The sequence below is a fragment of the Puma concolor genome, chromosome C1 (genome assembly GCF_028749965.1).
Source record: "Puma concolor isolate L17-30 chromosome C1, mPumCon1.1.hap2, whole genome shotgun sequence".
NCBI lineage: Eukaryota > Metazoa > Chordata > Mammalia > Carnivora > Felidae > Puma > Puma concolor.
In genome coordinates this window covers 136,309,990-136,333,520 of record NC_141674.1, presented here as the reverse complement: position 1 = coordinate 136,333,520, position 23,531 = coordinate 136,309,990, and the positions used below count along the sequence as shown (strand labels likewise).

The window sequence follows — 23,531 nt, the reverse complement described above, 5'->3', positions numbered from 1 at the left end:
TTGAACAGGTTTGTGTCTGTGTTTGTGTATTGAGTAAATAGATGGACAGAGTGTGTGTGTGTGTGTGTGTGTGTGTGTGTGTGTGTCTATGGTTTCTAGGAATAAAGCCACAGCTAATATAGTGAAGTCATGTCGTATTTATAGTACAACATTTTATAGCACACACTCCATGTCACTAAGCTAATAAAATTGTCCCTTGCAGATCTATGTAATAAGTTTTTGTGGAGTACCGAAAAGTGCATATGGCAGCGTGTCTCTTTGCATAGGCAATCTAGATGCATTTTTCAGTCTATGCGCTACTGTTGCTTTTTAAAATTTCCCATCTTTTTAGTAAAACACTCTTTAAAATCCGAAAGAGTGTGTAGCTGTAATTGAATAAGAATAAAAATGCTAAAACATGAAAGATATTAATTATATTTTCCTGACATGGTTGAGTAATTAAGTGATGAAAATATTAATTATTTTCCATTCAACTGAACAATTAGGGGCGACTGATATTTTTCAATAACGTGTTTAGACAGAGTGTGTTCTGTGCTTTCTCTTCAGTGGTGAACTATGACAATGTAGTGGACACAGGTTCGGAGACAGATGAGGAGGACAAGCTTCAGATTGCTGAGGAGGACGGGATTGCTAACCCTCTGGACCAGGAGAGGAGTCCAGCTAGCGTGCCCAACCATGAGTCCTCCCCACACGTGAGCCAAGCTCTGCTGCCGAGAGAAGAAGAGGAAGATGACATAAGGGAGGGTGGAGTGGAACATACCTGGCACGGCGCCGACATTCTGCAAGCCTCTGTGGATGGTCCAGGTAAGCGTCTAAAACGACCTGGCCCCTTCCTGTGCCATCTTCAGCTGACCTCTACCACCTAGCGGAACGGCCATGATCAGATAATTAAAATATTTCTTTGCACACTAGAGATACCAAAGCTGGTGACAGATTATGGAGTGATAGTAGCGTTATCGCCTTACAGTACTAACATCTTAGGAAGGGATTATGTTTCAGTTTGGGTACAAGTTGAATATGAACTGCATGCTATTTATTTATATTGATTTATTTTTAAATGTTTATTTTTAGTTATTTTGGGAGGGAGGAAGGGAGGCACAGAGAGAGAGAAAGAGAGAGAGAGAGAGGGAAAGAGAATCCCAAGCAGGCCCCGAGCTGTCGGCACAGAGCCCGACGCGGGGCTCGATCCCACGAACCCGGGATGGTGACCTGAGCCAGAATCGAGAGTCAGACGCTTAACCCACTGAGCCACCCAGGCACCCCGGAACGACATTTTAAACACACAACGTGTGAAGTATTTGTACCCCGTTTACAATGTGCACTTTATATAACATGCTCAAGATCTAGGCTTTCAGGATAGAAAATGGAAGCAGACATAAAAACTCACAACTAATACATATTTGAAAATTTTGTGTGGAAATTATATAACAATACAGAGCAAGTATGTGTCAGTTTAAGGTAGTTTCAGCATCTGTCTGACACCTTCTATTGTAATTCAACCATCTAATCATTCCCCTTTGTTAAGTGTGAATGTGATTTCACACTTTCACCTGGTCAGGTAGCTTTTTTTTATTATTTAACAGTTAAGTACTTGATAATGAGTCCTGCTGTTTGGTGGGAATCTCTAGGGAAGTAAAACCGCTCCAAGGCCAACTGTCATAAAAATAAGGTAAATTATCTTCAGACCCAGACTTCACAGGCCACTCACTCTGCATATGGAAATGTCTTGGTCTAAAATTCATGTGGATGGAATAGCACTAAGGTATGAAATGATTAACAAAATCAAAGAGAACTAATCGGATGCCCTCAAACTCCCTCTGCTCATCTCTACTCGGTGAGGTGGCCTGCAAAAAAATGTTTTAAGGACTCCTCCAATTCAAACCATAGTGTCTCCTTCACCTCTCTTCCCAAGACTCAAGGAGAGCTGTCATGATGTACCCCACTTTGTTTTTTCTCTCACGATATAAATAACAATAGCATTTTTATAAATAGGCGAAGTGGGTGGGAAGGGAAGTAAACGCAAGAGTCTACCTATATGCTATTGTGATGTCGCAGACTATAAAACATCGAACATAGGCAGGGTAATTGTTTGGTATACTGGAAGGAGGATAATAAAAGCATTTCCACCACTAAAGAAAATTAAATGTGGAAAAAAAGAAAAAAACCCAAGACCGATGGCAGTTTGAGTGTAGTGTATTTGTTTTTCGTTTTCCTAAATTAGTGTGCCAAGTTTTGTATTCTTTCTGTTTCCAATTTTGCTTTCGGTGAAGGTTTCTCGAATCTCAGCAATCCTACACATAAACATTTATCGTTATATCCATTAAGACTTAAGGTTTTAGATTTTCAACTATGAGGGAGAACTCAGCCAAAGATGCTTGAAAGATAAATACGTTTAATTAGGGGCAGAGGATGATCATTAAAGGAAGTCTGACTGCTGCAGAAGTCATTAACAATCTTAAATGAAATTTTTATTTTTATGATAGCCATTTACATGTATAATAAGAGCCAATGATTCTTGGGAGCAGTGTGACAGAAACAGAGTGTGGCGAGAACTCATGTAAGACATACTATTTAAATGAGCTGGTGTTAGCTATTCATATTTGTTAATGAACTAGATATGCAGGGCTATAAGAATGAATGTTCTGATGCTTTAAATTTTAATATCTAGAAATCAAGGGTAAGGACCAATTACTAGAATTTCCACCCTTAAAGGAATAATTAATAACGATATAACAAATGTACGGCTCCAAACTTCTTAAAAAAAAAAGTTTAATTTTAAAAAATTAAGATCAATAATTGAAAAACAGCCAAAACAGTCATGTCAAGCTGTAGTAGTTCAGGATCATGGCAGCTTTTTGTGCTGGTCATGGATCATAATTCTAAATGTTTTAATATACAATAATCCATATGAATGCATTACAGACCCTGTTATCACCTGTAGTTAATGGTGCCTGTGACACAAATGAACAGGCTGTTCTTTGCTCTTACCTTTATGGTAAATAAACTAGCATTCTGGAGTCACAATAATTAAATAAAATGTAAATCCCTAATCTCATTTGGCTATTTGGACCAAGAAAGTTACCCGGCTATTACCTGTCTAGTTCTAATGATTAGTGATGATTTATTGTTCTTTTTTTTTATTGTTCCAAAAGTGCTCTGATGTGGTGCCTTGATGTCTCATGAAAAGAAATTGGTCTTAAAAAGCTACTCATTGTTTATCCTGACTCTTAGATAACACATTTTTCTTCTGATAAAATATTTTTCTTATTTATTGTTCAAAACACACAATATAGACAATAATTCTAATTCTGGTGCTGTTTTATTTAGTAGTGTTTTATCCCTGGTGCCTGGCTGTCTACCATCGTACCTCAGCACATAGCTTTACTGTGAGATAAGCCCCCTGTCCTTTACTCTTTCTCGCAGGCTTTCTGTGGTTTGTCTGCAGGATGCAGGTTTTGAACTGAAGAGTGCAATGGAGTTCTTACTGTGCCTTTCCGGTTCCAGCACAATCCAAGTTTTGTGTTTAGAATTGTCCTTGACATTCTTTCGTCCCACAATGGGGTGGACACAGTGTGCTGGAAACCATGACATCATTATCATTGACACAGACTTAAATAAATCACCTGCATCTTGGCCTCTTTGTGCTTATTCAAGGATTCTTCATCTTAAGGAAGAAAGTGCTCTTTATTTTTACAAACCTTCATCCCAAGGGTGACTGGAAAATGCAAACTTTTACAAGTGTTTGAAAAACAAATATGCTGTGTGGTTTTAGACACAGTATGCTGAGTCAGAGTTGTCTTGGAAAATGTTTAAGGTCGGGTGTGAGGCAGAAGGACAGCCCGGATTGCCATGAATTCAGAGGAGGGATTCTTAACCGACCTATTATTGTGGCCTTCTGAATGTGGAGTCACATGAAACTTCATCAAGTAGGCATATATGTGGTATTTCAAAAACATACCTGAAAAGGATTCGTGTTTCATCATAATAAATTGAGCCTGATACTCCAAAAAGGCAAAGTTGATTCTCAGTAAGTTGAGGCAAAGTACATTCTAGGTAAGAGTGACACCATCTCAGTTGCATAATCTCTGGTAAAAGAATTATAGCCAAAGTATTACCACAGAACGTGATACCCACAAGATGCCAACTACACATTTGTATAGCCGGCGTTTAATAATTTGGGAAGCAACCACCTACTGTAACTTCTCTTTACTTTTTCATAAGAAAATGACAATGAGGAAGGAAGTGCAGCAGAAATCTTGAACATTACCACTATTATGCAAAAAAAAAAAAAAAAAAAAAAAAAAAAAGAAATGCTGTTAACTGTTTTCCCCTCAATGACTTGATCTCTCAGATGGAAAACTTATGATTGTTCTGACTCTTGGCTACCAGAAATCACATGAGATGAGCGAGGAAGAAACACACAAAAGCTATATTTATAGCCAGCACTGAACTTCTCAGAAATACCTTAATTTAATTCCTTCCAGAGACTGATAAAAATATCAGATGAGGGAGCCTTTCAACCGATCAATTATTACAATTGACAATACAATATGGCTGTATATTGAACTTCCAAATGTTTTATGCAAAACGTCCCTGCGAAAATATTCCTTAAATGAGAGAGAAGTCCAGGGCCAGAGACAAATGAAAGTGCTCCCACAGTTTAAACAAATACCATTCAAATCATCTGACTGTTATGGGTAGTAGCATTAAATAAGCATCTATTTATACATCTGTGTGTTTTACCTTAAAAGGCCCATGATTTTTTTTTAGTTCTGATAACATAAACAGAGAGGCTGCAGGATACAACTTGTAAAACATATATTTTAATTTTGCTGTAACATTTGCTAGAACCTGTTTTTCTACCAGATAATTATGACTAGAATGTGATAAGCAAAGAATGGTCAGGATAAATTTGGGAATTTGCAGAGTCCTATTTATAAAGTTTCTCTGGTTTTAAGTCAAATGACGATCAGAGAGATATTTATCCTGGATCGTGTTTGGTTCTCCTTAGCCTTGTTATTGTCAAAATACAATTTTTTAAAGTCCGGGTTTAATTTACTGACTTGGAGGATTTTTGACTGTCAGCTGTCCTTCTCCGCCCTCTCACATACTCCATAATTTGGGAGGCAGAACATTCTAGAGCTCTCCCAGTTTGCAAACTCTCCCTAATTCAAAATATTGCCATTGTGGAAAACAACCTTTTATCACCTATGCATCTTCAAGCTCCGTGTTAACATAGTTTCATCTTCATCACCACATTGAGCTCTTGCTGCCCCTATACGTTTTTCCTCAGAAGATGACTGCAATTCTATACGGTAGCCTAAATGATAAGGAAGAAAGATATTTATGGAACGGTAGGGAAAAGCTTAAGGAAGGTATGTTTTAGGAGTTTATATAAAACAGTGAAACGTGTTTTCAAGACCTCTGGGATGTGTGCTTTATAAACCGGGAATTTCAAGTTTTGATATGTAGAATTAGGTTTTAAAAAGATATGCCTGCACAGATTGGCCCCCATCATAGCTCCTCCAAGAGGGGAGAAAGCATGAGATTCTGACTGGCCACGAGTCCTCCTGAGTTACCAGAGGCCCAGCAACTAGCATGCTTCTCCCTAAGTACAAACCCTTCGTTGCTTTCAACTCGTATGGAAAAAATAATATCTTTCCCCCTGTTTGTCCCGAGAGCTGCCACCACAAGAAAAGCCCTTCGTTTGCCCCAAAGAAGCACCTCTGTTTTTCACAGCTTGCAGTAATGCTTAAAGTAAATAAGTTCTTGTGCAGCTAGCACTATTGGATTCATTCAATTGCCTGAACAAAGCTATTGTTTAGAGGTTTACAACAAGCCTTTTCTCTGTTTCCTTTAAAAGAATCTTCCTTGTTCCTGTGGTTGGCATGCTTAGTATAGTAAGCCTTTCTACAGTGTTCAAATGCTAAAGATAATTTTCCCCCACAGAAGAAATGAAGGAAGACTATGACACTATGGGGCCGGAAGCCACGATCCAGACCGCAGTTAACAATGGTACAGGTAAGTTGTGTTTACCTCGCCAAGTTCAAATTTGTCCTGTGTCATGTGGATTTGGTGAGTCAGGAAAAGAAACACTGGCCCCTCCATTTGGATCTCCATGACTTAACAATTAAGTCAGACATTACAAGTCTCTTATTTTGTTTCAAATCAGAGTTCTCTTTTTTATTTTATGTTATTTTATGTTATTTTATTTTATTCAGCAAATATATCTTTCATTCTTAAACCCCTGATTCACCTGTGAAAGTTGAGAAAACTGAACTGGATAAACATATTTTTTTCAAAGCATGAGTTGGGAAAATTTCTGGTAGTAATTTTTATTTTAAAAGGCTGCATAAATAATCTTAAAATTAGAATGTAATATGACTCTTCTGGCCACCACTTGATATCAGTCATCGAGAATTCAAATGATATGCTGTAATTTAGATTGTAAATGTTTTTTTCAGGAAGACAAACCAAATTTCCATGTACATTCCTCACAAAAATTGATCATCTGACTTCTATTCTCTCCTCACTGTTAATTCTCGGTACCTTCCACCTCCTCTAAATAATGTTTTCCAGGCAGAAGTTTTATAGAGAATTGACAATTTCACTTCTTTTTAATGAAGCTAAAAAAAAATTACAGTAAGAAAGCAGTAAGCAGTCTTTTCTTTTACTCTGCTCCTGCTGTGGAATGGGACTTCAGGACAGTTGTGACATTCCATGTTCCTCCCCCAAAACTGAACAGCGTCTTGCCTTGCATTCTCACATCACCAGTGCAAATGTACATTGACTCACTACGTTTATCTCTCTTTTCCTGGATAAGGCTAATTATTTTTGGTGTTATAAACAATCCTTCACACTGCCATTACAAATATGAACCTAGTGCCCAGTCGAAGGTTATCTTCCAAAACAAAACAAAACAAAAATCCCATAAGTATTTCCACTCAACTCACCAATGGGAAAAAAGTTACAGTTTTGTGAAGTTTTGAAATGTAAATAATTCAGACAATAGTCATATCTCTCTTGTGTTGATACACATCATAATAAACTGCTCATGTTGTGCTTCTAGTTAGAATGTTCTTATTAATAACTTACAAGGCACTAATTCACTTTCTTCGGTATAAAATAAGAGAAATAATGAACAACTGTAATGTTTCTTATATTTCAGCATGTCAGTTTAAGGTACAAAAACGAGACTGTGCAATATGGGATTAGGAAAAAGGTATAGAATTAGGAAAGAGTAATCTTAGTGTTTAGGTATAACTCTGGCAATAACTAGCTAGATTGTGACCTTGAGCAAGTCAGTTACCCTCTTTGGAACCCCGTTTTCCCACCTGAGAAACGAATTCCCCACCTGAAGCACACTAGCTGCTTCTTGAGAATATTTCTAGTTTCAATGTTCTCTGTTGCAGGGTATATAAATCATCATATAAAATAGAGACAAGACATAACAAATTCATATAAAAACATAATAATAAAGAGATACCATAAATTAGATACTTTCTATAATGCCCCAACTCATGGGATCAAAAATGGCTTCATGATTTTTTTAAAGATAAATGTCAAATTTCAACTTCAAGCGTAAATAAACACTAACTTTTATCAACTTTATAGACATTTGAGTGACACAAATGTAAATTTATCCCACAAAGTGACTATTTACTAGCTGTTTTATACACTTGAAGTCTAAAGTGAGATTAATAAAAATGATTCCTGTTCAATAGAGTTAAAAATCAATTATGAATGTTCTTTTACCTGGCTTTAAGATCTCTTTTTCTGATGCTTACTTACTCTTCCTGAGAGTTCATATGTTTTCAGTCACTAAATAAATGAAAAAGTATTCACTGAGAATCTTCTATATATTCACGATTGGTGCGTGTGTGGTCGAAGATGGGCCAGGAAGTCTAAGACATGGTTATTATTTAATTTGGAAGATGAGACTAACACACAAGGAAAAAACAGAACAATAAGAAAAATATGTGATAAATGTGCAACAAATGGTAGGAACTATAATTATTTCAAATCATAAAAGTGGGGGGAATCTTACGGGATAAGTATTCAGAAAAAGCTCCATGACAGAGGGGAAATTTGAACTAAGTATATTTTCAGTGGTCATAGAGAAGTAAGGAAGGGCTTTCTAGCAGAAGAATATGTGAGCCAATAAAGGACACTGTGAAATCTATTCAGAGGATAGTGAGTAAATGGATTCACCTGAATCAGAGGGTCCTAGGAAGTGATTCATGGGAAGTGAAGCTGGACATTTAAGTTGAAGCCAGCTGGTGGAGAATGTAAAGCACCAGACCCAAGAGTTTGCGTCATGTTATACTACCATGATTTCTGTGGGGGAAAACCAGACTTAACGAGACCAACTGGAAGTCATTGTAGTTACTCAGGTGTGAAGTGATAAAAAGCTTGACCTAGGGTGGTGACAGTGGTGAAATTAGCAGCATGGTTTCTTAACAAACAGTTGAATCTCTGGGTGATGGATTCAAAATGGCCTCAAGATTACACATCTTCATGTTTAGAACATGGGAATACTTGATTAAAAGATAAAAAGAAGGAGGATCCCATTTTGAGAAGACCTTAAGTTAGTCTTTAGACGTAAGTATCTTCATAGAAGAGTTATATATGGATGTGAATATGAGCATGCTCATTGGAAATGAGGAATTGAAACACAGGAAGTCAGGGCTAGAGATAGAGATTTGAGAGTGATGCAAATATATTCCGATAGTATTTACCATCATGGGACTATGAAACTAACAATTGAGAGTGTATTTATTGAAACAGCTAGAAAGATGAGGCCAGGGTTGCTGGTGGGTAGGGAGAAAAATCAAATTCATTGAAAGAAAAAAGATTAAGATAGAGAAAAATTAAACAGCCAGAAGGCAAAGAAAGATTCAAAAAATAGAGAATGGTCAATTCAATCAAAAGATTCAAATAATTACATTTGAAAGAATGCTGAACAAATACATTGGACTTGCTAATTATGAATTTCCTGGTGACCTTCAGTTTATAACTCTGCCCTTTTAGAGAGTAAATATGTATTTCTTCACAACCGTAAGTTACTGCTTCTTTTCCCCAGAATCTTTTTGATTGCTAAATACATGGGGAATTGAAGTAAGACATCTCTTCTGGTTGAAATTGCTTATTAATGGACCATCTCTTTGTCTCCACCCAAGTCCTACACGATCCAGCTATTGGCTGACCTTCTCTAGCCATCCCAATCTATAACGATATCTTCTTCCAGTGAATGCTCATAGAACAAAACACCTAAACTTGCCATAAATTCTGTAGTATGTTGTTAATTAATGTGCTGTCTTTTCCAAATTAGATTGCAAACTCCAAGAGCATGGATTGTTTCTTAGGCTACCACATTACCTATAAGAGAGCCTTAAAATTTTTTTAAACTTTACTTTTCAGTTTTATTTTTTTAATTTTTCAAAATTTATTGTATCTATTTCTTAATGTACAAGGTTATATTAGTTTCAGGTGTACAATATAGTGATTCAACAATTCTATACATTATTCAATGCTCATCAAAATAAGTTCACTCTTAATCCTCATTTATTTTACCCAACCACCCACCCACCCACCTCCCCTCTGGTAACCACCAGTTTGTCCTCTGTATTTGGAATGCCTTAAAATTAACAGGCTCTCAATAAATATATTTTTAATGAATAAATATGGAATTAATTTGATAGCAGATAACCATTTTTCTTTTCTAATCAAAGCAGAATCAACAGATATTGGAATAGATCATTTTTTAATGTTTATTTATTGGGGGGGTGGGGAAGGGAGGGGCAGAAGGAGAGGAAGACAGAATCTCAAGCAGGCTCTGCACTGTCAGCACAGAGCCCAACACAGGGCTGGAACTCACAAACCATGAGACCATGACCCAAGTCAAAATCAAGAGTCGGTCACTCAACCAACTGAGTCACCCAGGCGCCCCTGGAATAGATACATTCTAAACAGGTTAAGCAAAGTTTCTGATAAAAAGTGTTGTTATTAATGGGAATAAGCTCTGAAGGAAAGACAAAGATAATGTGTCTAGTACTTTTCTCCGAATATTCAACACACAAATTTCATTCCCAACTAAAAGCAAGGAAAACACCTCTGAATTTCCTTCTCAGTTCTACATATCTATTAAATAGCAGAAATTAATTAAGTTCATATAGATGGATAGAAAGTCCTTTAAAATCTAAAAGTATCTTCATCCTCGTATATTCTGCTGAGTTTAAAGCTGCAAGAAGCAATGGAAAGAGTTTAGTTGAATTCAGTCACAGAACTCTAAAATTGAAAGCTATACTATAGAACAGTTTCTTAATTGTATTCTGATAGTTGAGGAAACCGTGAAAAGTGCCAAATAGCTAACTGATGGCAGATTCGGAAAAAAAATCTAAATTACCTGACATACCTTTCACTTCAGAAGGTTTTTTCACCACTCTGAGGAGCTGTCCTGATAGAAAATATGGTATCATCTTTGACTCTTACATGCTTTATCTAATTAGTCATTGGTTACTATCATAAATATCATATATCACTTTTATTTCTCCCCATCGTTTTTTTTCACTTCCCTGATTTAAATCCTCGTCTTTCCTTAGAACTATTATGACACCTTGTTAACAAGGCTCCATTTCAATTCCTAGTTTCTTTAATTCTTTCTTCACACTAACAAAGTTAGTAATAAGCTGTTTTCCTAATTCTGGGCAAGTGAATAATGGTAACTCATCTCCCACTCCACTTCGTACTCAACCTTGCGTGGCTCTCCACTGCTTTCAGACTGAGTTGGCATTTGAGTCGAACTGATATCCTCTTGATCCAACACCATCTTGCTTTACTACTACTTCCTGGTATATGCTTCAATTCTGAAGGACTGCTTACCATTTATACTCTTTTGCCTTTGCTTATGATTTTCCATCAACGTAGAAAGCCATTCATTCTTTTTAGTCTGACAGCATCATCTGCGTTCTTAAAAGCCACCTCTACCAGGAAGCCATCTTATAGTCTCCTACTCAAGATTAACTAGTCCTTCCTTTGAGGAGGAGGGCTTCTTTTAGAATGTATTAGTTTTTCTCTCATACTTAGTCACCTGCAGGTATGTTTCTTCCCACTAGATTAAAAGTTACTTGAGGACAGAAATGGTAATGGAGTTTTGGTCACTTTCTTGCTACAGATCCTAGAATGGTCTAGGTTACAAAGAGTTTTTTAAAAAATTGAGGGAGTGAATGAGAGACAAACAACACTTGGACTTCCCCTTCAGGTTTCCAGGTTGACGTATTTTTGACACCTGACATGAAATAACCAACCAGACATTTTCATCTCTCATTATTCCAATCTCCCAAATGAGAAAGATTCAGTTACATTTGACTGGTGTCCAGCCTTCATGTCCTCCTCTATTTGCTCAGTCCACATTCATCCTATAACCCTTTTCTCATTGGTCAAACTTCCTTCTTAGAATCCTTAATTGCTTCTTAGTACCCAAAGGACAAAACCCACATTCTTCAGACCGGTATTGAGTGCCATCCATTTCATACCAACAGTGTTCTATTCTCATCAAACCAAATCTTTTGGTAATATCAACAGAGAATCACATTTATACCAACCTCTGAATCTCTGCCCATGCTATTCCTTGAGACCCTAATTTCTCGCTCCCTTTCCTCCAGTTATCCAAACTCTACCTACCCTTCTGTTCTTCAGGGCCAGTTCACATTCCATTTGCATAATGTGGTCATTCTTAAACACCCCAAACCACATCAATCTCTTCCTTCTCTGAAATTCCACAGCCCTCAAGTGGACACCAGTAATTCTAGCATGTTGGATTGTTCCCCTTTCTAATGTTTGCACCTATTTAGCCTAGTTAATTTTATGAAGACAAGAGAATTCTTGAGCTGTAAAATGGGGGTATATTATCACGCCATCTACCTCATAGGATTGTTGAGGTAACTAAATAAATAATGTATATATTAGCCTTAGTAAAGGCCCCCAAAATATTTGCTTTAAGAAAAGGACTAGTCCCTGTTTGCCTCAAAGTGCCCAGTACATCAGTGAACACATGGTACACGTTATGACTGGCATAATAAATGAGTGAATGAACGAATGAACGAACGAACGAACGAATGAATGAATATTTGGTGGAGAAGAAATGGACTCTGAGAAAGGAAGTCACAACATGGGAAAACATTCCTTGTGGAGGGGATTAAGTCCAGTATCTTCAGATAGTGACACCAGGATTCAAGTCCTGAAATCAACTTGTTAAAGGCAAAGAAGAACAATGTACGGTGTCACTATTTTTTTTTTTACAACCAAGTTAGATTAGCAGCACAGCAAAGTTGACTTATAACAACATGAAGCACCGCAAACCCTGACTTATATTAACAGCTTTCTATATTGCATTTAATATTTCTACATTGGCTTTAATGTTTCAAAAATGAAAGAAAATTGTAGGCTTTAACACATAAGACAAAGAATGCCCTTTTATAAAGAACCTTACATCTTCCATATTTTAATGAGATTCAAATTCAGAATAAAATTATTGTGTAGAATTTTCAAGAGTATGTGGGGGAAAAACCCACTATTTTCAAAGAAGATTAGAGAAACAGAAAAACTTAGGAGCATTATAAAGCCTACGTGCTAGTAGTAACAAGGATGTATCTTAGGTGCTTGGTGATCATTAGCATTAACGCAGTTCCACGTGCATAGCAAGACCCAAATAGGCCCCTGATGTTTTCCTCTTTGAATGTGTGTAAGTTATATTTATTCAGACAATTTAGTACTCTAGTTGTAAAGGGCTATTAATAACCACCTGTGCCTTTTCTTCCTTTGCTGGGAAAAGAAAAGCACCTTACCACTTTCCATCTAGAAACTGGGTAAGGCCAATTTAGGTATCCATTCTTAATCTTACATAACACAATAAAATTACTGTCCAAGAACTAACTTGTTGACTCTAACTGTAGTCATTAAACATGCTTCCAATCTTTTAAGGATAATATAGGAATGCTTTTACCCATGAAAGGTAAATGTTGGTCTGGGATGCTCCAGATTAGTTTACAGTCAGATAAACATTTGAATTTTGTCTTTACCGATTACTACTTACATGAACTTGAGTGGAAAGAATTCATTTCTACATCAGTAAAGTGGAAACAATGATTCCCTATGTACAAAGTCTCACTGTAGGAACTAAATGGTATATTATTTTTGAAGTACCTAATGCACTGCCTAATATATACTAGATGCTTACCCTGATTTGCTTATTTTGCCAGTTGGTTTGTATCTCCAGATAAGCTTTAAACCATTTTTATTCCCTAAGAAATAAATGGATGCTGAACCTCCCAATAACACTGGCTCCTCACTAACTTCTTCTCTAGAAAACTAAATTGCAATATTTAACAGATTTGTAATGGAGGGACTAACCAGTCAATTTTGAGAGCCTCTGCCCATTAAATTCCTTTGACAGCTTAGAAAACCAAGCAGACAAGCTGTAGGAAAGATGTCTTTTCACTGCTCCAACAATGCATTTGAGGTCAAAATATGAAGCTTAAGAAGGAATTGCTTAGTCTTCTATCTCATTTCGTCTTTATCTAGCATCCTTTCTTAAATGTAGAAGAGGATGTACAGTGTTTGTGTATAATGATGAAATCCGTCAAAGACTTTTCTTGATCACTGACTAGCATCAGGAATTACATGTTGTTCTTCTTCCTGTCCTGAATGACAAACAAATAAACAAGTAATAAAATGTTTGTCACTTGTTAACCACTAAGATACCTACATTTATTCTTTTCCGTCAGGGTATTTGTTGTGTGCAGAATTTGAACTCAGGTTTGAGAAAGAAACTGTAAGTAAATAGAAGACATAGTTTGTGTTCTTAAGAAATGCCAAATCCTGGGACGCCTGGCTGGCTCAGTCAGTACAACATGCAGCTCTTGATCTTGGGGTTGTAAGCTGGAGCCCCACGTTGGGTGTAGAGATTACTTAGAAATAAAATCTTTTAAAAAAATCATAATGACATGAAAGCAAAATTTACAAATAAATAATTAATAGCCTCATTAGCTATTCAGATCAATAGTCACTTAGGGTGACCCTACGAAGTTTAAGACATTTTGTTACACATCATGAAAAATACAATGAATAGTCACTGTCATTAAGGACTTACCTTCAACTGGGTGAATAAAACAGTGGTAGATGAATAGGAAATGTGTGTAAACTGCTTAGCACAATGTTAGACATAATAAATGTTCAGTCATTGCTAGCCGTCATTATTATTGTTATTAATATTATAACAATATGCGGATTAAGCTGTTTTATTTGAAATGCAACAAGCTATGTAGGTTCAAGTGAAAGGTGTTAAATATTGTAGAGGGTTTTTGACAGTGTAGGGTCAAATATTGGAGACATGAGGATAGAGAGCCTTAGAAGACCGTAAAATTCAGAGAACATTTTCGTCAGGAGAAAGGCTTGTTAAACATGGCTCTGTGCAGAAGAGAAGCATGGAGAAAATTGAAAATGTAAAAGGAGACTGGGTGAAGGATGGAGTAAGTTATCAGTAGTTATGAGGAAGTAGCATTAGAGAATAGCCTTAGCTGTGGGCAGAGGCACATCTTTTTTAGCAGTAAGTTCAAAAGAAAAATGGAGAATGATTATAGAGATTCTGGTTGAATTTAAGGGTAGTTCAGAGAATTCACGTCATATGGGTTGCGTGCACTGTTTGAGGTAAGTAGGAAAAGAGATGATCAATTGACAGTAAGGAAAGGGAGTGGGGTTGGAATCTTGAAGAATGGAAATTTAGAGTAATTGCAGTGGACAGTGTATGGAGGTTCAATTCCCATCATAAAAGAATATCCCATTTGGATAACATGGACTGAAACAAGTCTGTATGATTATGTATGTTTCTTTAGACATTTTTGATACTCTAGGCAAGAACAGGGCTGGATTTTCGCTTGCCAAGGCAAGAGTGACACAAAAATAAAGGACAGGGTTGGAAATGATTTCAAGCTCCAAGGTGAACTGAGGCAAGTAAAAGAAGACCGGCTGAAATGGACAGGAATACTGGTCATCACAAGGAAGGACCTGCATCCAGGGAGTGAGGAACTGAATGATGGGGAAGGGCAGAAGGTTGAAATCAGTGAACAGAAGTTTCAAGTTCTGGTTTGTAGGGATAGAATCGTCCTGGGATGAGCTCCACACCAAAGTGTGACCACCCCTGTTGTTAAAGAACCTCAAAGCCCTGCGAAGCCAGGATCCCCCTGGACTATTTGTTGAGCCATGAAGTTTCCCAGAATGATAGTAATGGCAGCCTGGTGTAAATACAACCAAGGGACAAGTATCATCTTACTTAAGCTATGCAAGTAGCATCCTATACCATGATGGCAAAAATGGATTTAGAGCTTCAGAAAATTGCAGTTACAAACTGGAGGTTTTTTGAGGGTAGAGGTTAAGTTTGCTCTGCTCCAAATTCCCTCTAAATGGGCACAGTGTTCATACAACTGATGGTTGACAGACAGGTTGTTTGTTGAATTAATGAATAAACGAGCAAAACCAACAAACGGACAGAAAATTAATAACATAGGAACATTGGTTAGAAATGGCCATGTGAATTGAGGAGTGTGTTGACCCATCCTCTTTGCTCTGTGAGCTTTGACAGAGGACAGAAGGAGCGGCTGCGCTGGAAAGGTCTGTGAGGGATGGGGTATTACTATGACAGGACGACACAGTTTCATGTAATCTGAAGAAGTGCAACGCATGTAGGAGGGTATCATTAAGCATGTGGGGGGATAAACAAGTAATATGTGGAATGGAAAAGCAAAATGAACCATGAATAAAGGATTGGTCTTTTTTTTTTCTCTAGTCCTAAGTCAAACTTGAGACATTCTTTATTTACAATCAAGTTATTCCATACTGAGTGCCTTTAGAAACACGATTAAACATAAGGACTATCTAAAGTAGGAAAACAAAATCCTTAAATATTAAATGGAAATTGTAAGTAACCATCTTGACTAGAGAATTTGAAGAATTATTATGATGTTTTCTCTTTACCCCAATAGACTTGGATGTGGATTGCCCAGTGGGGTGGGGGGGGGGCAGGGTAGGGAATGAAACAAGTGTATAGGATTCAGAAGTGCAGGAACATGAAGGAAAAAAGTTTAAAATTTCATCTTTTATTTATATTGAAGTCAGCATTCACCATGGCTTTCCCCCATACTAATTTTATGGTGTTGTAATGTTGTCATTTAGAACTATTTATAATGCCGGCAATGTTGTCAGCATCTAGGACCTCTTCAAATCATGTCAAATCAGTTAGGCATAATGAAGAACTGAAAAGATGGGTTTCTCTCTCACTCATTCTCTCTTTCTCTCATACTGAGTCACTATGATACAGTGGAAAGAGTAATGGGTTAAGAGTCAGGATACATGAATGCTCCATCAAGCTCTTCCAGAAATTATTTGTCTAACTTTCTATGAATCATAAGCCTCATCTATACCTTAGTTGTATCATCTGTTAAAGGAGGAAATTAGACTAGAAATTTTGGACTCCACCCCACCATACCCTTTCTTCTGATGAATTTTTGCTGGGAAGCATCAACAAAGAAAACAAAGCACCGGCTGAGCTAGTTGGCATGGGAAGGAGATGGTCCTGCCTCATGGTATTATACCCAGGGCCCTACATTTGGAAGGGCTTTGACTTTGGTTTAATGTTCTGCTGTTGTCATTGTGCACTGGGCCCCACAAATTATGTAGTGTAATTAGTCCTGCATATAGCTCACAAAATGCATTAGGATAATAGCAGAGTATAAGCCAGAATGGGAAGGGGTGGGATCAGGGATTCACCACCACTGAGAAATGCCAGCTATGTCCAGGTTTACCAGATTCTTCTGAGTTCTGAGGGGTCTCCAGAGCAGTGAAAGACTCTAGACCTAGATTGAAAATCTCGCCTAAGCAAGAAACACCACGTGTCAAGGTATAACTCCCCTAAAATGGTGATATTAATGATAAGGTTAGGAGGCTGGCAAGTGGTTTGGCCTCTTTAAATACAAATTCTGTGCATCACATCATTCTCATAGAAGAAAGTGGGAAAAAGAGTATGAAATTTTCTGTACCATTATTATCCTCTAGGTTTAATAACTTCCAATTTCCTCATATTATTTTTACATGGAGTGTAAATTAAATCCTTGAACTTTTTAAATATTTTTTAATATTTTTAAAAATGTATTTAAATAATCTCTAGACCCAACACAACCCCGAGATCAAGAGTCGCATGCTCCAACAACTAGGCCAGCCAAGTGCCCCTAAATTAAAAACTTTAAATAGCGATCTTTCTTATGTGGGGAACAGAAGCCACACAAGTTTGATCATAAGTTATTTCTCAGCAAGAGTTGAGTGGATGTGTAGTGTTACTCAGTTGTGCAAGATCAGTTTGTGAGATCATTCAATTGACACCTAAATACTCAAAGGAGGGAACCATACTATTATAAAGCATGTCGTTTTCTTGTTGTTTATAATATCTGTCACACTCTTATGTGTTGGAGGAGTTTTGTCATCAGGTATGTCATGTAAATCCTCATTTGAAGATTTTTAGTTCACTCTGTACAATAAGTTTTTAAAAATAAACTAGAGAGGGGCACCGGGATGGCTCCGTCCGTTGAGCGTCCAACTTCAGCTCAGGTCATGATCTCACAACTCGTGGGTTCGAGCCCCACATCGGGCTCTGTGCTGACAGCTCAGAGCCTGGAGCCTGCTTCGGATTCTGTGTCTCCCTCTCTCTCTGCCCCTGCCCCACTCGCTCTCTGTCTTTCTCTCTCTCTCTCAAAATTGTAAATAAACATTAAAAATAAATTAATAAAAAAATAAAAAATATGTAAATACACTAGAGAAAAAGAGAGGTTTCGAGGACAGAAAAACAGATGTAGCACTTGGTTAGACAGGAGGGCCATGTTCAGACTGTAATCAGTGTATACCTCCTGGCTGATGAATGCTGTGGTTTTATTAGCTTTGTTTGCGATTAGCAGCAGCTATCTCCACTTCACAGCAAGGGTTCCCACAAGAAATAACTGATAGTCCAAGCTTCTTGAGTGACTCCTTCATTCATTCCACAAACATTTAATAAGCACTGTTTTCCTTGTGAAGTTGTCAATGGTTTCTAGTCACCTCCAAAATCTTAATCTGTGTATATGTTGCCTTCATCAGAAAGCTATGTTGCTTTGAGTTTTTAATTGAAAAGAATATAGATGAACCTCTTTAGGCCTAGCCAGTGAATAAAAAAGCAAATTGATAGGGCAATTAATTAATTGAAAGTATGGAATTCTGAAACTTCAAGGATACCCCAGAAAGCATATACCAGCTCATTTCACAGATGAAGATACTGAGATTAAAAATCACAAGTTGCTGAGCCAAAATGGGTTGCCCAGGGACCGTGAACCTGGTCCAATCGTTCAGTTATTGAGCATTAGCTGTGTGCCAGCCAGGCAATGTACCAGGCACTCGTGGTACAAAGTTGAACAAAATGCAATCTGCCCGCAGGTCAACGAAGGGTTACAATGTAATGTGATAGGTCAGCGATTGAGATATGAAGATGATGTTTAGTAAGTGCAGAAAGAGGTTATGAACTCAGGTAGAGATCCTCAGGAAGGCCACATGATATGGGACTAATTCTGAGCTACTTCCCAAAGCCATGTTACTGAATACCTTCTTTACCTGGGTGATGCAGATAATTGAATTCCCAGGGCAATGATTCTTAAACTGGGAGTGCATCAGAACCCCCTGAAGGGCTTGTCAAAACACAGACTGCTGATTCTGTTTTGAACAAGCTCCCAGGTAATGCCGATGCTGCTGGCCTGGAGACCACATTGTGAAAACCAGTGTCCTAGAACACCCTCAGTCGTTGTGTGTCTCTACAAAAAGCATATAAAAAGAGCGCGGATTTGCTGGGCAAGACACCTTACTTTACAAACCCCTCTAACATATCATAACAGAGTCTAAGAATCTTTTCAGTAATATACCAAGTCCAAAATTTTAGATTACACAGTAATGTGAAAAGTCAATACACTTGAACTTACTTGAGATTTTTTTTTTCCTTTAAAGTCATGGATTCTGGGGCGCCTGGGTGGCGCAGTCGGTTAAGCGTCCAACTTCAGCCAGGTCACGATCTCGCGGTCCGTGAGTTCGAGCCCCGCGTCAGGCTCTGGGCTGATGGCTCAGAGCCTGGAGCCTGTTTCCGATTCTGTGTCTCCCTGTCTCTCTGCCCCTCCCCCGTTCATGCTCTGTCTCTCTCTGTCCCAAAAATAAATAAATGTTGAAAAAAAATTTAAAAAAAAAATAAAGTCATGGATTCTGTACCAATACATAGCAATCAAAACTGTCTCAAGGTTAGTAGTCTCTAAATCTTGATGTTCACAATCCCTTAATATAAAACCTCATTTTGAAATTAGACTGTGTCCCTGACTGGGCTGCTTCCTGCTGTTTAGGGAGACATTTGATCCTGCAGAGATCTCATCCCCACCCCCCCATTCCTTCTGCCACTCTCTCCTAAAGTTCTTACACTTGGGGAGCTCCCATTGAGGCGCAGAGAGATGGACCCAGGCGCTGTGCTAATTCCCAAGAAGAAAAGAAAGCTTCGTCGCTCTTAAGGAGCCTTCTCTGTCTCTGCGCTCACCTCTGTAGCAGTCGAGGCTCTGTGGGGCTGCCTGCCGTGTAGCAGTGTGATGAGAAAAAGATCGTCCTCTTCCCTCACAGCTGTTTTTAGATATCTGGTGCCAATATGTATTTTGGAAGCCTTCTACAGAAAGGCACGCATGCATTTTTAATGGTAAAATGCTTATGTTCATTAATTAGTCAACTTTAAACAAGGTAGCCATGAGAATTTATATACCTTAACGAATGCGGAGTATGAGCTTCTTTAAAAATTCAGTAGAGAAGACTAAATTTAAAATAATTTTCCATGTTTTCTTATCCTCTAAAATGTTAGTAAAGAGACTGTTTTTCTAAGAGATGATGAACACAGTTACCTAGATTTGTGATTGTTTCTTCAGGTCCCTTTACCTTGACATATGAAGTGAGTAAATATCAGATTATATGATATGTACATAATTTCTACATTTTGCTGAGAAGTATACACACACACACACACACACAATCCTCTGTTACATGTTTATGTGTTTATATGTGTGTATATTGCAGAACCACAAGCATTTCATGTACATATCTCTAAATATGAGAATCACAGAAGCAGGAAAGCAATTATCAATCAACACCATTGGATCCTCATCCCAAAGCCCACTCTCTGGCATTAGTAGGGACTCAATAAACAGTTATTAAACAATGGGATGGATGAATGATTCTACTCGGTTTCTTACATGTATTTACTTCAGCTTTTCTCGACCCTCCAAGACGTTTTCTTTTCCAAAAGAATTACTTATTCATTTTATGTTCATTAAAATGGCTTAGCATACGGGGCGCCTGGGTGGCTCAGTCGGTTGAGCGTCCGACTTCAGCTCAGGTCATGATCTCACGGTTCGTGAGTTCGAGCCCCGCGTCAGGCTCAGGGCTGATGGCTCAGAGCCTGGAGCCTGCTTCTGATTCTGTGTCTCCCTCTCTCTCTGCCACTCCCCCATTCATGCTCTGTCTCTCTCTGTCTCAAAAATAAATAAATATTTAAAAAAATGGCTTAGCATAATATTCAAACATATTTCTTCAGTTTTTTAATGAAAATTGAAAACATGTGGGGTACTAGATCAGTTATAATAGAGTACATGAACACATGCTCATTACAAATAAAGAAAATAAATGGCAAAAGGATGGAAGTAAAGAGGGAAGCAGTAAAAGAGAAGGAATAAGTATTTATGATTTAACTATTTTTAAACACTAAGCAAACCTCGCTTTTAAGTATCTTTGAGAAAGTGTCCTAAAAACTCGATTATGGGAGGTGACTGATTTGAAGACCAATATATCTCTTTTATTTAGAGTTCTGTCAACATCACTTGATTTTTTAAGGAATAATTTTAAAAGTCAATCCATATTTATATTTATCATTATCTAAAAATATCAATATCTAAGATAGACATAAAAGTATTTATGCAAGTATCATTAATAAGCAATATTAGTGGGGCACCTGGGTGACTCAGTCGGTTAAGCATCCTACTCTTGATTTTGGCTCAGGTCATGATCCCAGGGTCATGGGATCGAGCCCAGTGTCAGACTCTGCTCTAAGTGTGGAGCTTGCTTGGGATTCTCTCTCTCTCTCTCTCTCTCTCTCTCTCTCCCCCCCTGTCCCTCTCCCCCACTCGCACATTCTCTCTCTCCCTCTAAAATAAATAAAATGAAAAATATGTTCTTAAAAGCAACATTTGTAAGGGTGAACAACATACTGACAAGAAATGTGAGGCTTTTCTAACTTGAAGTGACCTAGAAATTCATCCTAACAATACTAAAATACACGTGGTGATGAAGAAACACTTTTAATTAATGCATTGTTTTGGTTTTTGGTTTTTTTTGGATAGAGAAAAGTTTACCTGACCTTAGGGGAGGTTGAAATATTTGCAAGACATTAGGATAAATTTTAGGACTAAATGCAAAATCTCTGGAGAAGGTATGGGAAGAAATCACTTGAGGTTTCTTGTGAATTTTTGTTATGGTTTGATCATAAATATCATGCAAATATCCTTTGTCAGTGTGTTTTGGCAGTTCTTCCAAGGAGACCAAGGAGTAAAGAGGATTACAGAAAGGAAAAAAAAAAAGGAAAAGGAAGCTGATTTTACAATAGAAAATGCAGTGGGGAATTCTGTAACTTTCTAGTGAATTTTCTACCTCATTCCTATGTCCACTATACAGTATTACAAAATCTTTGTAAAAACCAAAAATGTAAACTTCTGTATACAACCAAAACTTTATCCTTCTCAACAAGTTTGAAAGTAACCAAAAATTAATCCCATTGTTTGTTCAAATATAACAAGTGGGGTGATTTTGGATCTTAGAGACTGAAACACACATAGTCTAAAGTAGAAAGGGGAGTTTTTCAACTCACAGAATCTAAAGAGGATTGACAACAGAGCCACTGGAAGGACACAGGTGCAGCTTGGCCTCAGGAGCAAATATAGCTAGAAACGTACTATCAGGACTTGCCATCTTGTCTTTGCTTTTCTTTGTATACCTGCTTCAGTCTCTTTCTTCATAAATCTTCTTACCTTACAATGAGATATATCGATTCCTTTGTTCTACATCTTATAGCGGCAGTTACTTGAGGGAAATAAATTCTCTTGATTCTCTCTTTGGAACAAAGTCCTAAAATCATAAGGAAATGATTTACTGGCTCAGTTGGATCCATTGGCTACCCCTGAACCAATCAACAGTTTGGCCTGGAGAATGGAGAACTAAAATAAGTTCATTTTAGGTGCAGATTAAGCCATTGTAGCTAGGGGAGCAGAATCATGCACTAACATGGCAGCTCCCTTGGGTACCATAAAGTTTGACAGTAGAGAATATGGGGAGCCGATGCCAGGCAAAGGAAAATGTTGTGGTACTGAGTGGGAAAACCATATGTTACAAGTACCCATAGCAACACCAAGGGAAAACCACATTATACCTGTGTTGGTTAGACCTAGACTAGTTCATGGAAGTCTAGAATCTAGACCACTTAAGTGACTCTAGATACATGACATATATAGGTAATAGCATACCTATACCGCATGAAGAAAATCTTGATGGAGCACATAGATTTAAATGATTGAGTGCTATCTTCTTCATTAAATTCTTTTTGAATACTCAACTGAACCCTTTTGAATTCTTGCAAATATTTATGGCCATCATTAAACAGTTTATTCCATAATTGTTCTACAATTGCCTGAATAGCAGGTCTGAATTCCTAGCTCAACTGTGGGTATCTTACCTTATGCTTCCTTTTATTAGAAGACTTTTACACCAAGACTAATGTTAAGCACGTAATTTATTCCACATTCATTCCATAAATGATTCTTGAGAGCCTACTAATTTCTAGGCAATATGCTCAAAGCTCAGGATACAAAGATGATCAAAGATGATCCTTAAAGAGAGAATATGATTTGATGTCTTTGTCCCAATCACATGTGACATTGAAACCTAGCATACCCAAATTTGATCTAACAAGTGAATTGCCTCTCCAAACACTAGTAGTGCTTCTAGATGCAGTTTAGTTTGCCTATCCAGAAAAATCTGAATTTTCCTCCTGTTTAAGCCAAAAGGCTATTAATGCAAATCCGATTGCATTTGCATTTGGTTACATTTCTGATGGAAACATTCATATGCAAATGAAAATTCATGAAAAGATAGCCAGATAATTCCAATAGTTGCTGAAATATCAAGATAAAATTAGGATGTTAAAATGTCCATCCATCCATGTTTACTAGGCTTCACTAACGATTGTCAAGTAGGACAGTGTTCTTGAAAAGCTTAAGTAAGTCATGCCTTAAACATTTGACAACATTCTAATAGGTCTGGGTTTAGAAAGGAGCTGCTATATTATTTCCTACTGCCACAGTGCTGAAGAAGAAGTCAGTCCCTGGTCAAATCAG

General features: G+C 37.6%; 1 protein-coding gene across 5 annotated transcripts in view; it reads left to right on the top strand.

The window, feature by feature from the left end:
• ZEB2 (zinc finger E-box binding homeobox 2) overlaps window positions 1-23,531 on the top strand; it is a 134,406-nt gene that overhangs the window by 87,984 nt on the left and 22,891 nt on the right. For all 5 annotated transcript variants that reach the window (XM_086718515.1, XM_086718516.1, XM_086718517.1 and 2 more), the window contains exons 3-4: window positions 547-804; window positions 5,950-6,021. In XM_086718515.1, the coding sequence (XP_086574641.1) occupies window positions 547-804; window positions 5,950-6,021 (330 nt within the window). The remainder of the gene's footprint in view (window positions 1-546; window positions 805-5,949; window positions 6,022-23,531) is intronic.